General features: G+C 43.5%; 1 protein-coding gene across 5 annotated transcripts in view; it reads right to left on the reverse strand.

The window, feature by feature from the left end:
- SLC38A11 (solute carrier family 38 member 11) overlaps positions 1-16,870 on the reverse strand; it is a 224,105-nt gene that overhangs the window by 25,477 nt on the left and 181,758 nt on the right. For all 5 annotated transcript variants that reach the window (XM_056534818.1, XM_056534816.1, XM_056534815.1 and 2 more), the window contains 2 exons: positions 4,724-4,794; positions 314-475 (listed from right to left, as the gene is read on the reverse strand). In XM_056534818.1, coding sequence (XP_056390793.1) covers positions 314-475; positions 4,724-4,794 — 233 coding nt within the window. The remainder of the gene's footprint in view (positions 1-313; positions 476-4,723; positions 4,795-16,870) is intronic.

Consider the following 16,870-nt stretch of genomic DNA (forward strand, 5'->3'; position numbering starts at 1 on the left):
TATTACCAATATCTGGTGAAAATTTCATGTCAATAGCAACTTTGGAACCATCATATTTAAGACTATCAATGATTTTATGGAGAAAAAAACAACATGACCAAACAACAACCAAGAAAAAAAAAATGAAATTTCCTTTTTTTTCCGGTGTGGCTATAAAAGTCACCCATTTTATAACTGCTTTCCTATTGAAATTACTGGGATGATTAAAATGTTTAAAATGCTTATTTCTATTTTTCGCCTCATAAACAATGCATTTTTTGTGTGAGTGTGTGTGTGTGTGTGAACATACCCCAAGTCATCTTCTTTACATTACCTTGTGTAAATCCTGTAAAAGACACATATCCAAAAATGGAATACTGGACGCTAATAAGAAATGAGATTATCATTGACACATGGGTAATACTGGACCAGGTTCTGACTGTTCCTTTCTCAAGAGATCCATATATTAAAAAACATGCATGATGGCACATGAACGCTGAAAAGGAATGAAATGAGAAGTCAACGATTTATTCGGCTTCTTAGATTGCAATATTTTTTAGAATATTTAATCAGCTTTTTTCTTCAGAAACAGCATCACTTCTGCCCATAGGTTATGGCTAATATTGCAGCCCAGCCCCACAGAACATCACTGTATGAGGAAGAAGAACAGAGCCTTTTGGGTTACATCAGACAACACATTTAGGGGAGGAGCTGATTGACATACATATTTGTGGTAATTTAATGGATAACTAGTATTGAATTATTGTAAATTTCTGCTCATTCTGGGCTACGTAGTCATGTGGGTTGTCCTACCCAGTGACTGATGACAGCTATCTGTGTATACATTACTGGTTAGGACCACCCACCTGACTACTTAGCCCAGAATGAGCAAAGATAGGGTGCAGTGCAGACCTAAACTCCCCCCAACCACTGTCTGTACTTGCTTGGTTGATGCGCCCTAGACAAGGGCCCCCCAACTGGGTGATGGTCCCTACACTAAGTTAAGTGCAAGGAGCATTAAGACAGGTCAGACAGGCCAGGTCAAAAACACATGGGGAGAATAGGTACCAAATAAGCAGGCAAGGGGTTAATCAGTGACAAGCCTGAAATGCAAAACCAAGAAGGCAGTGGGGCACACAAACAGAACCAGAATGGAGTCAAACAAGCAAGGCTCAAAGCAAGAGGGTAGTGTAGTGCAAAAACAGTACACAAGAGCTGGGGTGGACTGATCATGCCGCAGAAGGGGTCCGTCCACTGCCCGGCCACTAAAGTTAATAAGGGGACCGAGTCATGTAACACACAAAAAATGACTATGCTGCAACTCTGTCACCGCCTACAGCATGGGTGTCAAACATGCGGCCCACGGGCCGAATGCGGCCCGGCATCCCTGTGTCCCGAAAAATCTTTTCAGGACACAAGGATGCCCCGGTTACCTCTCTGCGGCCCCGCAATAACTTAACAAACGCAGGGGCCACCAGGAGGTAGAGCACGAAGGAAGGTTACTGACATCCCGTGCGTGCGCCCATAGGAGAAGAGCAGAGTGGAGCAGTGAGGAGGACGCGCGGGTATGGTAAGTCACCACTCACCAGCACGTCATCTTCAGTGCTCCGACCACCGCTCCTCCCATTCCAAGACCTACTGCTTTGGCCCAGAGGCCATAGCAGTAGATCGTGACCCGGGACCGGAGGAGTGGTGGTCGGAACACTGAAGTGGGACAGTAAACAGGCATACAGCCTCCACACTGTATATGGCTAAAGGCTGTATGTCTGTGGGGGAACTGTACCGCACCTAATGTGGGGAACTATACTGCCAACCTAATGTGGGGGAACTATACTGCCAACCTAATGTGGGGGAACTGTACTGCCAACCTAATGTGGGGGAACTGTACTGCACCTAATGTGGAGGAACTGTACTGCACCTAATGTGTGGGAACTATACTGCACCTAATGTGGGGGAGCTATACTGCACCTAATGTGTGGGAACTATACTGCACCTAATGAGTGGGAACTATACTGCACCTAATGTGGGGAGCGATACTGCACCTAATGTGTGGGAGCTATACTGCACCTAATATAGGGGAACTGTACTGCACCTAATGTGGGGGAACTGTACTGCACCTAATGTGGGGGATCTGTACTGCACAGTCTTGTGCAGGGGGGCAGGGTCTTGTGCAGGGGGAATGGGGTCTTGTGCAAAGGGGGCATGGAGTGTTGTACAAAAGGGGCATGGGGTCTTGTGAAGGGGGGTCATGGAGTCTTGTGAAGGGGGTCATGAGGTGTTGTGCAGGCGGGCATGGGGTCGTGTGCAAAGGGGGCATGGGATCTTGTGCGGGGGGCATGGGGTCTTGTGCAGGGGGGCATGAGATGTTGTGCAAGGGGGCATGGGTTGTTGTGCAAAGGGGACATGGGGTGTTGTACAGGGAGGGCATGTTTTTATTTTTTTAATTTTTTTTTATGCGGCCCACATAAACCTTGTTTTTTTGCCCAATGTTAGCCTTTGAGTTTGACATGCTTGGCATACAGCATTGCACTCACCACTGTAAACATGGCTTTAGGATTTGCAGATAATTTAAGGCCATGTCCACCGGGGGGAAAATGAGCTGTATTTTATTTTATTTTTTTTACAAAAATATAGCTGTTAAAATTGAGTTTACATACAGTAGGTATTTTTGCAAATGAATGTGTCAAATGGAAATCTATGGAAAGAGCATCTGCCACTGCACAAAAACATCGGGAATTCCAAGCGGTCTTTTATTCAGTGGGCGTGTTGATTATTTGCCGCTGAATAACAAAACCTGACTTCGCTTGTTTAGAAATACAGCCTTATTTTTATTTTATGGCTACAAATATGAACGAAAATACATGGTGTGACATAGCATGAAGGTGAAATAAGATCCCTGTTCTAGTCCAGCAGTCTCACAGTTTGGATAAAACTTCCAATTTTTATTAAGCACATTAAAAGGATACACCAAGTCCTAGACAGATGATACAGAACAATTTGTTTCTTGGTTGCTTACTTAAAGCGGTACTCGGCCCGTAGACATGTTTTGGATAGGGAATAAGATGTCTGATCGCGGGGGTCCTGCTGCTGGCCTCGGCTGCGGCACTCCAGACATCCGGTGCACGGAGCAAACTTCGCTCCGTGCCAGATGACTGGCGACGCAGGGTGGAGGTTCATGACGTCGCACTTCTGCCTCGCTCGTGACGTCACGGCCATGCCCCCTCAACGCAAGTCTATGGGAGGGGGTGTGATGTCACGCCCCCTCCCATAGACTTGCATTGAGGGGGCATGGTCGTGACGTCACGAGCAGACATATTATCCCCTATCCAAGGGGCGGAGTACTGTTTTAATCTTAAAATGAGTTTACGATTGAGTGGGCAACAACGAAACATGTCAAGCTGTTCTGTATTGTCTGTCTATGACTTGTTGTATCTTATCAGGTTGTATTTACACATTTAGTATCCATGTGCGCATGATTTGAAGCTGCAGATTTAAATGTAAACTAAATGACTGAACACAACTTCAAATCTGCAGCTGCGAATCCTACATATCAAATATGCACAGGATGATGTATGTATGAATAGACCCTTAAAGAGGTACTCCGCCCCTAGACATCTTATCCCCTATCCAAAGGATAGGGGATAAGATGTCAGATCGCCGTGGTCCCGCTGCTGGGGAGCCCCGGGATCCCCGCTGCGGCACCGCGCTATCATTACAGCACAGAGTGAGTTCGCTCTGTGCGTAATGACGGGCGATACGGGGGACGGAGCAGCGTGACATCATGGCTCCGCCCCTCATGACATCACGGCCCGTCCCCTTAATGCAAGTCTATGGCAGGGGGCGTGATGACCGCCACGCCCCCTCCTATAGACTTGTATTGAAAGGGGCAGGCCGTGATGTAACGAGGGGCGGAGCCGTGACGTAACGATGCTCCGGCCCCTGTATCGCCCGTCATTACGTGCAGAGAGAACTCGCTCTGTGCTGTAATGATAGCGCAGTGCCGCAGCGGGACCGCGGCGATCTGACATCTTATCCCCTATCCTTTGCATAGGGGATAAGGTGTCTAGGGGCGGAGTACCCCTTTAATGGGCTGAATAAAAATTGGAAGTTTTATCAGAACTTTCAGAATGCTGGGCTACTTTTACTTATTTGGATTGCATAACAGCACTTGTATTATATCTGTGCAGTCTTGACCCTGCCACCTGAGCCGAATTTTATCTGTTCTTTAATGGTGTGTTCACGTATTCAGGTTTTTTATTTCAATTATTGAATGTAAAGCCAGAAACAGATCATGAATAGAGCAAGCAAATACAGGAAAGACTGAGACTTCTCCTCTTTAAAGAAGTACTCCACTGCCCCAGCATTTGGAACATAATGTTGTGATGTCACAGACACGCCCCTTATTACAACACGCCATGCCCCCTCAATGCAAGTCTATGGGAGGGGGCGTGGAAGCCACCACACCCCCTCCAATAGACTTGCATTGAGGGGGCATGGCATGATGTCATGAGGGGGGCATGGCGTCACAAACCCCGCAGCCAAAATGTTCCGAATGCTGGGGCAGTGGAGTACCCCTTTAAATAGATTTTTTGGAAGTTACAGCCCACTGAGCCAATCACTGGCTGAGGCAATCAGTACCCATGCAGTCAGACATTTATCCCCTATCCAGTAGATGGGGGATAATTTGTACATAAATGAACAACCCCTTTAATAACATGGACAATTTACACGCATAGATACTTACTAAAAGACATGACTCCGACTGCTTGGATTGCATTCCACTTAGCAAACGCCCAGGCTCCTTCAGTATGTGGTCTGTAATACAAGCAATAAAATGAGGTTAACTTATATGATGATGATGTTCTTTAAGGGTACATACACATATACTGATGTAACACAGAGTCCCACTGTTTCAATGGGATTCTGCTGTACCGTGCACACAGTGGAGTTTCCGGGGCAGACATTTCAGCCACATAAAATTTCGATTCCAGCGTCTGCTAACATGTTCATTCTTTCAGAAACAAAACATTTGGAAATGCATTGCCGTATATCAAGATGGTGGGGGAGTAGGTTGGGCGACGGTCCGTATCCCGGACCATCGCCCAACCCACTCCCCCACCTCGCTCCACCTGTCCGCTCTCCCGCACATGTAGGAACCCTGCTGGCTGATATGCAATAAAGAAGCTTCCGATTTCCAAAAAGAGACCTGGTGAGTGCTTCATTCTTTCTAATCTCCTGTTTGGATTTTACTCTGGACTGTTATATGTGAGCACCGGGAAGGTCATTACACCAGGAAAGCCTAGCGGGATATATAATAGTGGAGTTGCAGTGCCGGGTATCATCTGTCTTGGACAGATTTGTAAATTACTTCTATTAAAAAATCTTAATCCTTCCGGTACTTATCAGCTGCTGTATAATACAGAGGAAGTTTATTTAGTTTTGAAATTTTTTTGTCTGTCCACAGTGCTCTCTGCTGACACCTCTGTCCATGTCAGGAACTGTCCAGAGTAGGAGCAAATCCCCATAGCAAACTTCTCCTTCTCTGGACAGTTCCTGACATGGACAGAGGTGTCAGTAGAGAGCACTATGGACAGACAAAAAAAATTCAAAACTAAATAAACTTCCTCTGTATTATACAGCAGCTGATAAGTACAGGAAGGATTAAGATTTTTTAATAGAAGTCATTTACAAATCTGTTTACCTTTCTGGCACCAGTTGATTTAAAAATAAAAATTTTTTTTCCACCAGAGTACCCCTTAAATGAAGCACAGTGGATTACATGGTTCCCCAAATCATAGTAATTGGGGGGGGGGGGGGTCTCTCTCTCGACGGTCCGTTATTGCGCGTTCAGCGCTTCGTCAGGCCCATCCGAGGGGCCTGACGAAGCGCTGAACGTGCGATAACGGACCGTCGCCCATTCTTTCTCCCCCGCACTGCTGCATGCCTGTCCCCCTGCTTTGGATGTCGCAATAAAGCATCTATATTTCATCTGACCGGGTGAGTGCTCCCATTCTTTTCCTACCTGTTGCGGTTTCTACATTTATGGACTATCTTTTGTGTGAGCACCTGAGTAGTCAGAGTGAGCCAAATAAATGGAACTGAGTTATTTTTGTGGACCGGTGTGGAAATAAACGCAGTGCCAAGGTGTTCTTTTCTATGGTCTGTACGTCTCTCATATGTCAGTTTCACCTTTTTAGTTGCATTACGGAAAGAAATGAACTTTGTACATTATTTTAATTTTTCGATCTTCACCTGTATATAGACACACACTCATATATATATATATATATATATATATATATATATATATATATAAAATTATATATACCCACACAGTAGGGGATATGTGAACACAAAGAAAAGAAAATCATTCCTTATCGTCCACTTCCCTGAATTTCCCACTCTCAGCCCACACTCAAGCAAAACACTGTGCACTTTGATTCCCAAGCTCAGATTTTTCAGGGCCGGTTTTTCCCACAGTAAGCGACTTATTTGCCTTTACCGCAATTGTTTACACAGCTACTCTATCATCTGACTGCACAGGGCTGCAAAAAGCCACAAATCAAAGAAAATTCTCTGATATGGGAAAAGCTTCCACAAGTTTTTATTAATAACTAACTGGATTCTTAAAGGGGTACTCCACTGGAAAACATTTTTTTTTTTTTAAATCAACTGGTGCCAGAAAGTTAAACAGATTTGTAACCTACTTCTATTTAAAAAATATTAACCCTTCCAGTACTTATAAGCTGCTGTATGTTCCAGAGGAAGTTCTATTCTTTTTGAATTTCCTTTCTGTCTGACCACAGTGCTCTCTGCTGACACCTTTAGGAATTGTTCAGAGTAGGAGCAAATCCCCATAGCAAACCTATCCTGCTCAGGACAGTTCCTAAGGGTAGCAGTAAAGCGATCTTTACTGCTACCCTTCTAGTGGTTGCCAAACTGCAACTCCCAGAATGCCCAGGGCATGCTGGGAGTTGTAGTTTTGCAACATCTGGAGGGTCACAGTTTAGAGACCACTATTACAGTGGCGCCCAAACGATAGCCCTCCAGATGTTGCAAAACTACAACTCTCAGCATGCCTAGACTGCCCAGGCATTCTGGGAGTTGTAGTTCTGTAACATCTGTCCCTTCAGATTTTGCAATTTTCATGAAAATTTTGAAAATTGCTGCTATACTTTGAAGCCCTCTAATTTTTTCAAAAAGTTAAAATATGTCCATTTTATGATGCCAGCATAAAGAAGACATATTGTATTTGTGAGTCAATATATAATTTCTTTGGAATGTCCATTTTTCTTACAAGAAGAGAGTTTCAAAGTTAGAAAAATGCAAAATTTTCCAAATTTTCTTGAAATTTTGGGATTTTTCACTGAGAAAGGATGCAAGTAGCGACGAAAATTTACCACTAAAATATAGTAGAATATGTCACGAAAAAACAATCTCAGAATCAGAATAATCAGTAAAAAGCATCTTAGAGTTATTAATGCTTAAAGTTACCTTAAGGTGAAAAAGGGCTCAGTCCTTAAAGGGTAGCTCCCACCATCCCTTTTTTTTCCCCCTTTCTGTCCCTGCCTATTTCCCATCCATCCCTAACCTCCTCCCTGCCTAATTATTATATTTTTTTTACTATATAAAAAATGCTGTGCTCACTACCAGGCAGACTTCCCCAGCAGGCGTGACGGCACTGATGCCTGCTGGGGCTGACTTCCGCCCGAATGCATTCGGCAGTGACGTCACTAGTGATTCACCTACTGCGGTGCTCGCTCCCGCCTGTCAATAAAACAGGCGGGAGCGAGCGCTGAGAACAGAAGAAGCGCGCATTGGCTCCCCTGCTCCCTGGCCTTGCACCCCGGCCCCGCTTCCCGATATCACGTCGCGGCTGTCCTGCCCGTCGCTGCACTGTCCTGGTATGTCTGGGGGGGGGGGGGGGGGGGGGGTGTTAGGGCAGCGGGGTTGTGCCGCGGCCATGTATTGTTTTTAACACAGGGTGCCTCCAGTTTTTCCCCACTACAAACTCCCAGCATGCCCTGACAGCCAATAGATGTCAGGGCAAGCTGGGAGTTGTAGTGGTGAAACAGCTGGAGGCACCCTGTGTTAAAAACAATACATGGCCGCGGCGCAACCCGAACCCCGCTACCCCTCCCCTGAACCCCGCTACCCGAACACCCCCCCCCCCCCAGACATACCAGGACATTGCAGCGCTTCTTCTGTTCTCAGCGCTCGCTCCCGCCTGTTTTATTGACAGGCGGGAGCGAGCACCGCAGTAGGTGAATCACTAGTACCTGCTGGGGAAGTCTGCCTAGTCGACCCCTAGTGGCCGAATTTAAAAGTTATTTTAAACTGTTTTAAAATCACTTTTTTTTTAATTAAAGTATATTAGAGATATGTTGTAGTACTTAAGTACTACAACATATCAATTTTTTAATTTCATGACAGTGCCCATTTAAGGGGTTAAATAGAGGTAATTTACAAATCTGTTTAACTTTCTGGCACCAGTTGATTTAGAAAAATGTTTTCCAGGGGAGTACCCCTTTAAAGGGCAATGGTAACAGTAAATAGTACCACCGATTTTGCCTTATAAAGACACATGCCCATATCATTTGTTACTATCACCAGCTGTAAGGATTGGGCCCTGTTGTTCTTTGTGTATAGAGAAGGATCACTGGTCATGTGTTCACCCATAAGGTGTTGAAAACTCAGGCCGGTGTTACATAACCAGAGTGTCTCCAGCTGTTGCAAAACTACAACTCCCAGCATGTCCGGACAGCCGTTGGCTGTCCGGGCATGCTGGGAGTTGTAGTTTTGCAACAGCTGGAGGCATCCTGATTGGGAAACATTGAATCAATGTTATCATTTGATTTTTATTTGTTTATTTTGAAATATTTTTATGAATTTCAATTAATTATTTACTAGAAAGAAACAAGACCATTCTTTGTAATAAAACATTAATGACTTTTTTTTTTTTGTATGACTGTTTATTTAATATTTTTCTAAAGAAAAGAAAGACCATTAAATTATTTCTGATATACTCCATTTAGAGAAAATAAAAAATAACAATTAAAATAAAGAGAAAACAACTGTTTCTGCTCAGGGTCGGTGACTTTCCGTGCCTTTCAATAGTACAAAAGCTGTACAAACCGGATAAACCGGATGTATTTACGGTTTCTTTTCTTTTCCATGTATGTCGGAGAAGTCTATAAAGAAAAGTCTTATGGATGCTGCCATCTTGTGGTCATTGAAGAGAATGAAGCCTAAAACCGTGGAAGTGAAAATAACTATAGCTAAGGATGTCCCGATACCATTATGTTATACTTACCGATACTTAAAGTACTCACCGATATCAATTTATTTTTTTATGTCATGTGACAGTTTTTTTCTATTTTTTTTCTATTTTTTTATGGGAAAAAGAGAATGCTTTCAGTTTTTGTTAGAGGAAAGGCTTTTTTATATTAATTAAATAAAAAAACAAACTAAACTTTTTCTTATGTTATTTAAACTTTTTGATTCCTCCTCCTCCAAGTAAAAACTTGTCACCCAGTTTTCCTAGTCTCCTGACATATACACCCTGTTCCAAATTATTATCCAAATTCTACTTAATGGGTAGCTCCCACCATCATGATTTTTTTTTCTGTCCCTGCCTATTGCCCTTCTATCCCTAATACCCTCCCTGCCTTTATTTTATTTTATTTTTTACTATTTTTAAAATGGCATTTAGTCTGCCTGGTAGTGTGCAGACGTCCAGGCAGACTTCCCCAGCAGGCACCACGTCACTGATGCCTGCTGGGGCCGGCACTTCCGCCCTTAGTTCTCCTAACTGGGTGCCTCCAGCTGTTTCACCACTACAACTCCCAGAATGCCCTGACATCTATTAGCTGTCAGGGCATGCTGGGAGTTGTAGTGGTAAAACAACTGGAGGCACCCAGGACAGGAGTTTCATGGGGGTAAGAGTGAGCCAGGAGCCGATGCGGGAGGGACGGGAGCGGGGGAGACTCTTCCTGCCGCTTGGTAAGTAAACCCGAACAACCCCCCCGCGCCCCCCGTACCTTGCAGCAGTGCCCCCCATCCCCCCCCGTACCTTGCAGCAGCGCCCCCCTTCCCCCCCGTACCTTGCAGCAGCGCCCCCATCCCCCCGCACCTTGCAGCAGTGCCCCCCATCCCCCCCGTACCTTGCAGCAGCACTCCCCGCACCTTGCTGAAGCAGCCAACCCCCCGCGCCGGGCCGAGTGCGGGAAGCCGATGCGCAGCCCTGGCTGTTACTGCGCCTGCGCAAAATTTAGACTGATGCCCTGCCGGAATCAGTCGGAATTTTGCAGTGACGTCACTCCGCACTGCATTCGGCCACTAGGAGGCCGCCCCCTAGTGGCCGAATTTCAAATTGTTTTTAAAATGTTTTAAAAGCATTTTTTTTAAATAAAAGTATATTAGAGATATGTTGTAGTACTTAAGTACTACAACATATCAAAAAAAAATTCATGACAGTGCCCATTTAAGTGTGAAGATTAATTTTTTTTTTTTTTTAGTTTAACTTATGGATGGCATTGTGTCTCAGGGCTCTTTTGATCACTGAAAACAATCTCGGAAACCTGTGATAATTAGATTGCCAGGGGAGCCCAAGGAAAAATGACTAAAGTAGGGTGTTCCACATTATTAAAGGGGTACTCCACTGGAAAACATTATTATTATTTTTTTTAATCACTTGATGCCAGAAAGTTAAACAGATTTGTAAATTACTTCTATTTAAAAATCTTAATCCTTCCAGTACCTTTCAGCTGCTATATTCTCCACAGGAAATTCTTTTCTTTTGGAATTTACTTTCTGCCTGACCACAGTGCTCTCTGTTGACATCTCTGTCCATTTTAGGAACTGTCCAGAGAACAAGCAAAACTAGAAAAACTATCCTGCTCTGGACAGTTCCTGACAAGGATAGAGGTGTCAGCAGAGAGCACTGTGGTCAGACAGAAAACAAATTAAAAAATAAAAGAACTTCCTATTGAGAATATAGCATCTAAAAAGTACTGTAGGGATTAAGATTTTTAAATAGAAGTAATTTACAAATCTGTTTATCTTTCTGCCACCAGTTGATTAAAAAAATGTTTTCCTGTGGAGTACCACTTTAACCCCTTAAGGACACATGACGTACTTCAACGTCATATGTCCGCTCCCAATCTATAACGCGTGGCCCCGCGTCATAGCGGGTCGGGCCCGGCCTCTAACAACGGCCGGGACCCGTGGCTAATAGCGTGAATAGCATTGATCGCAGTGCTGCACGCTATTAACCATTTAGACGCGGAGTTCAAAGTTGAACGCCGCATCTAAAGTGAAAGTGAAAGTGTGCCGGTTAGTTCAGTGGGCTGTTCGGGATAGCCGCGGTGAAATCGCGGCATCCTGAACAGCTTACAGGACAGCAGGAGGGTCCCTACCTGTCTCCTCGCTGTCCAATCGCCGAATGACTGCTCAGTGCCTGAGATCCAGGCATGAGCAGTCAAGCGGCAGAATCATCGATCACTGGTTTCTTATGAGAAATAATTACGATCAATAAGTCCTATCAATGCAAAAATGGTACCATTAAAAAGTTCAGATCACGGCGCAATAAAAAATGAGCCCTCATACCGCCCCATACGCGAAAAAATAAAAAAGTTATAGGGGTCAGAAATGACAATTTTAAACGTATTAATTTTCCTGCATGAAGTTATGATTTTTTTCAGAACTACGACAAAATCAAACCTATATAAGTAGGGTATCATTTTAACCATATGGACCTACAGAATAAATATCAGGTGTCATTTTTACCGAAAAATTTACTACGTAGAAACGGAAGCCCCCAAAAGTTACAAAACTGCGTTTTTTTCAATTTTGTCTCACAATGATTTTTTTTTTCTGTTTCACCGTAGATTTTTTTGGGCAAAATGACTGATGTCATTACAAAGTAGAATTGGTGGCGCAAATAATAACCCATCATATGGATTTTTAGGTGCAAAATTTAAAGAGTTATGATTTTTTAAAGGCAAGGAGCAAAAAACAAAAATGCAAAAACGGAAAAAACCCCGGTCCTTAAGGGGTTAAGCAGAGCACAATTTTCAAGCAATATGGGGAAGAAAAAGAATCTCTCTGCTGCCAAAAAGAGTGAAAAAGTTCAATGCCTTGGAAGAGATATGAAAACATTAGACATATCTCTTAAGCGTGATCATCACACTATTAAGAGATTTATGGCTGATTCAAAGCACAGACGGGTTCGTGCAGATAAAGGTACATTGAGGAAGATTTCTGCCAGATCCATTCATCAGATCAAGAGCAGCTGCTAAAATACCATTGCATAACAGCAAACAGATATTGAAGCTGCTGGTGCCTCTGGAGTCCCACGGACATCAAGGTGTAGAGTCCTCCAGAGTCTTGCAATAGTGCATAATCCTTTTATTCGGCCACCACTAACCAATGCTCACAAGCAGAAACAGCTGCATTGGGCAGAAAAATACAGTTCAATTTTCAAACAGTCCTGTTCACTGATGAGTGCCGTGCAACCCTGAATGGTCCAGATGGATGGAGTAGTGGATGGTTGGTGGATGGCCACCCTGTTCCGACAAGGCTGCAACATCAGCAATGGGGTGGTGGAGTCATGTTTTGGGCCGGAATCATGAGAAGAGAGCTGGTTGGCCCCTTTAGGGTCCCCGGAGGTGTAAAGATGACCTCTGCAAAGTATGTGGAGTTTCTGATTGACCACTTTCTTCTTTAGTACAGAAGGAAGAACTATGCTTCCCGCAATAAAATAATCTTCATGCATGACAATGCACCATCTCATGCTGCAAAGAATACCTCTGCATCAATGGCTGCTATGGGGTTAAAAGGAGAGAAAGCCATGGTGTGGCCTCCATCCTCCCCTGACCTCAATCCTATTGAGAACCTTTGGAGCATCCTCAAGCAAAAGATCTATGAGGGTGGGAGGCAGTTTACATCCAAACAGCAGCTCTGAGAGGCTATTCTGACATCTTGCAAACAAATTCAAGCAGAGATTGTCCAAAAACTCACAAGTTCAATGGATGCAAAACTTGTGAAGCTGCAGAAGATCAAATAAGGGGTCCTATGATAAAATGTAAAGTCATCCAAACGGGCTACTTTTCTGCACAGAGAGTGCCGCGGGCCTACCACACCTCCATTATACCTGACGGCGGGGGTCCCGGCAACAAGTATTGGATTAGGTATTGAGGAGATTTGCAGGAGTACAAGCACTCGTGCAAATGTCCAGTATCGGTATCAGGACATTCCTAACTATAGCAAATATTAAATAAATAAATAAATACTTATAATAATAACAATAATAATAATGACAAATTTAAAAATGATAACAAATATTTAAAAAAAAATTCCAGTTCCCACAAAAAAGATCTGGTGCATGGATCCACAATGGCTGATAATCGAAAATATAGTGGACGAGGAATAGCATTTGTGAGAAATTATCATCAGTGGCGTTTTCTCTTATTTTTTTATTTTTTATTTTTTTATTTGCACATGTATTTTTCAGTGCATAATTTATAAAAAAAAAAAAATGTGAACACTTACAATTGTTGCATAAAAAATTCACCCCTTTACCTTTGGGTTGAGTGTGTGTATAAACTGCAACTGGTGAATAATGACTACGTACGCTTCCGCAAAAATAAAAATTCACTACATATTCACCACTTTTTACACAAGAACAGCTTGATAAATTTTCCCATTTGTGTTTGAAATTATTGCAAAGTAAAGTCATTGTAAAGAATGAATATACAACTTATTTTTTGCAAGATTTACAAAAAAGGGAACAAAAACTATTCTGATATGTAAAATCACAATCAAATTTAGTTAATATAAAACTTTTGCCTTGAAGCTTGAAGCCTCTCCACCTTCTAACCCCCTGTTAGTTTTGGTACTGCAATCTGTTCTGATTCATTTACTATGAAATCTCCAGCATAGACATTTAAGGGGGTACTTTACTTCTTTACAACATATCTGCAGTGTCTGAGACCTTTGAGATCCATAAAAAAAATGTTTTTTTTTAAATTAGATCACTCAGTACCTAATCCTGACCATGTACATCTAATTTTTATGTGTCTAGCACCTTTATTTTTTTTTTTTTATTACACTTTCAATTTAGCTCACTAGTGTGAATTCCTCTCAAAGGGAGGGGGGGGGGTGGCCTCACTGTGCAGGTCTCCGCTCCCTCCCTCAGTATGCTGTCTGCTCACATCTCCCCTAGCATTAGCAAGCAAAACTACAACTCCCAGCTTGTCCTCACTGACAGTAGCGGGACACAAGCTGACAGTGGGAGGATTTTTCCTCCAGCTATGAGCCCTGCGCTCAAAGCTGTCAATCAAGGAAGTGTGTCCATGACATAGGGGATGACTCATGGACACAGCAGGACTAGTATGTGTCCAAGCAGGCAGGGGGGCAGTTGTTTGAATGGATTTTTCAGTATGAAATACTGAACATTTTCTAATGAAAGCAATTGTAAAACCTATTGGTTTTGCATACTTTACAACATATCAAACGTTTTTGTATCTGACAGTGCCCATTTAATGTTCAGGGTAGAAAGAGGTGTAAATATGGCCCTGGGCACAAGACTCATCAGTTAACAAAAAAAAGCAGGTGAATATAGAAATGGGTTGTGAAGTGGATCTCTGGTTTTCTAGAACACTGAAGGGGTTAATAGTAGTATACCTGGCGGTCTAGGGCAGTTATGTGGTTAATACTAGTATCTCTAATGTACGACAGTCTAGAACAGTAAATAGTACTACAATCGTAGTGGAGGGCAGTGGAAGGGTAAGGCTGGTTTCACACTACGATTTGTAACTACGGTTCCCGTATACGGCTGGGAGGAGGGGGGGTGGCTTAATCGTGGCGCCCGCACTCAGCCGTATTCGGGAACAGAATTTAATGCATGTCTATGAGCCGACCGGAGTGAACCGCAGCCTCCGGTCAGCTGCTTTTTCGGCCGTATGTGGTTTCCCGACCGTAGGCAAAAACGAGGTCGACCACGTTTTTGCCTGCGGTCTGTAAAACGCATACGGCCGAAAAAGCAGCCGACCGGAGGCTGCGGTTCACTCTGGTCGGCTCATAGACATGCATTAAATACGGTTCCCGAATACGGCTGAGTGCGGGCACCGCGATTAAGCCCTGCCCCCTCCTCCCAGCCGTATACGGGAACCGTAGTTACAAACTTTAGTGTGAACCCAGCCTAATGCAAATTCTTCCTGTTTCCTCAATGCACTGATCATAGAGATGAGCGCACTGAGGGGATAGAGAGGAATAAATAGATATAACTTCCCCACAAGGTGGCCAGTGCCCTTCTAGGACTACAAATCAATAACAACCACTATATCTGCTCGAGCAGTAGTTTAGATATGTCCATGTATTGGGAAGCCCAAACCCCTGTGCCACTGTACCCTTATAATCTGTGACTCCTAGATGAAATGTGGCATTGTGCACTCTACTGGACTGTGTCATTGCCTTGCCCCCAATGAACTGTCTCACTTTTCCTCTAGATAATTTGTGCCACTACCCTAATATTGAACTGTGCCACAGAATACTCACCTATCCCAGCTCCTGTGCAGCTCCAAAGCTGCTCGCTGCTGCGCCATTGGTATCACAGAGCTCTGGTTCCAGCTGTGCTGTGATTTTGAGATTGGTGACATGGTCTCAGCTGCTGATTGTAACATCACGTCCCCAAAACCGGAAGCACCGGAGAGCAGGGATTGGACCTCTGTTATACCATGTTATACCGACGGCGGTGTAAGAGCAAAGAAGGTAAAAGACAGTTCCTTTTTTTTACTTACCCCCTCCTGGACCAGTATTTAAAAGGAAGTTAAAAACCAACCTATATATGGTGTCCATCAGAACAGGATTACTGCTATCTTATCTGAGAAACACTTTCTGCTGCCTTAAAGGGGTTGTCCCACTTCATTCCTTCTGCTTCTCCTGCCAGTCTGCAGCAGCTGGAGGTTGGTCAGAATTTGCCTAACTCCCATTACCTTTAATGGGATTTGCACAAACGGAGTATTTCCTCCCCCCCCCCCCCCCACCTGCTGCCTCCGGCTCTGCCATAGTGCTGTATTGAGGGGGCGTGTCGGCTGCCGCTTCGTGCGGTGGTCGGCTCTGGCTCTCTGACATAAACCCCCCCGCGATCTGAAACTTATCCCCTATCCTTAGGATAGGGGATAAGTTGTTCTACACTGGACTACTCCTTTAATTATAGAAAAAAGTATTTTTACAATCCCTTTTATGCATATTTTAGAATTGTCTCGATTAAAAAGTTTCTGTTTTTAAGGAATAATTATTGTTTGTATATGACAGAATAATTCTTAGTATGTTATATTTCCATGGCAACAAGGACACCAGTCATAAATCCTACTTTACACTCTATAAATATTTTAAATTCAGAACATTTAGTAAAAATTAGCATTTTTATTGTGAGGAAAACTCAGCTCATGAAATCATTTAAGGATATAGCCTCAGTAGAGAATGACTGTGACTACTGTTTGTCCCTTTCAGAGAGGTAACTTGAAGTCCTTAGGTGTAAAAGTAAAAGTTTTAACATAACACAGCCCCCGATCTTTTATATGCCATTTATAATACTGGGGGCCTCCTTTGTGGCAGGTGGACTTTGGGCCCCTTTAAAGCGTTATTGTCATGAGTAAGAAAATGTAAAAAAAAAAAAAAAATGCTTAAATCAGTGTAGTAATGTGCCCTAAGACCTGTGTGCATAATAATATGCATGTGTTAATATGTAAAATACCTCTTGATCTATGTATTACTATGATCAGTCTTTCTGAATTTCTCTTGGAGGCTGGGGGTGTTTCCCCTGGAATATGATGAGCTCCTCCCCCTCCCTTCTCCCCCCCCTCCCTTGTCATGAGGTCTACACAAA

The sequence above is a fragment of the Hyla sarda genome, chromosome 8 (assembly GCF_029499605.1).
Source record: "Hyla sarda isolate aHylSar1 chromosome 8, aHylSar1.hap1, whole genome shotgun sequence".
In the NCBI taxonomy this organism is placed as follows: Eukaryota; Metazoa; Chordata; class Amphibia; order Anura; family Hylidae; genus Hyla; species Hyla sarda.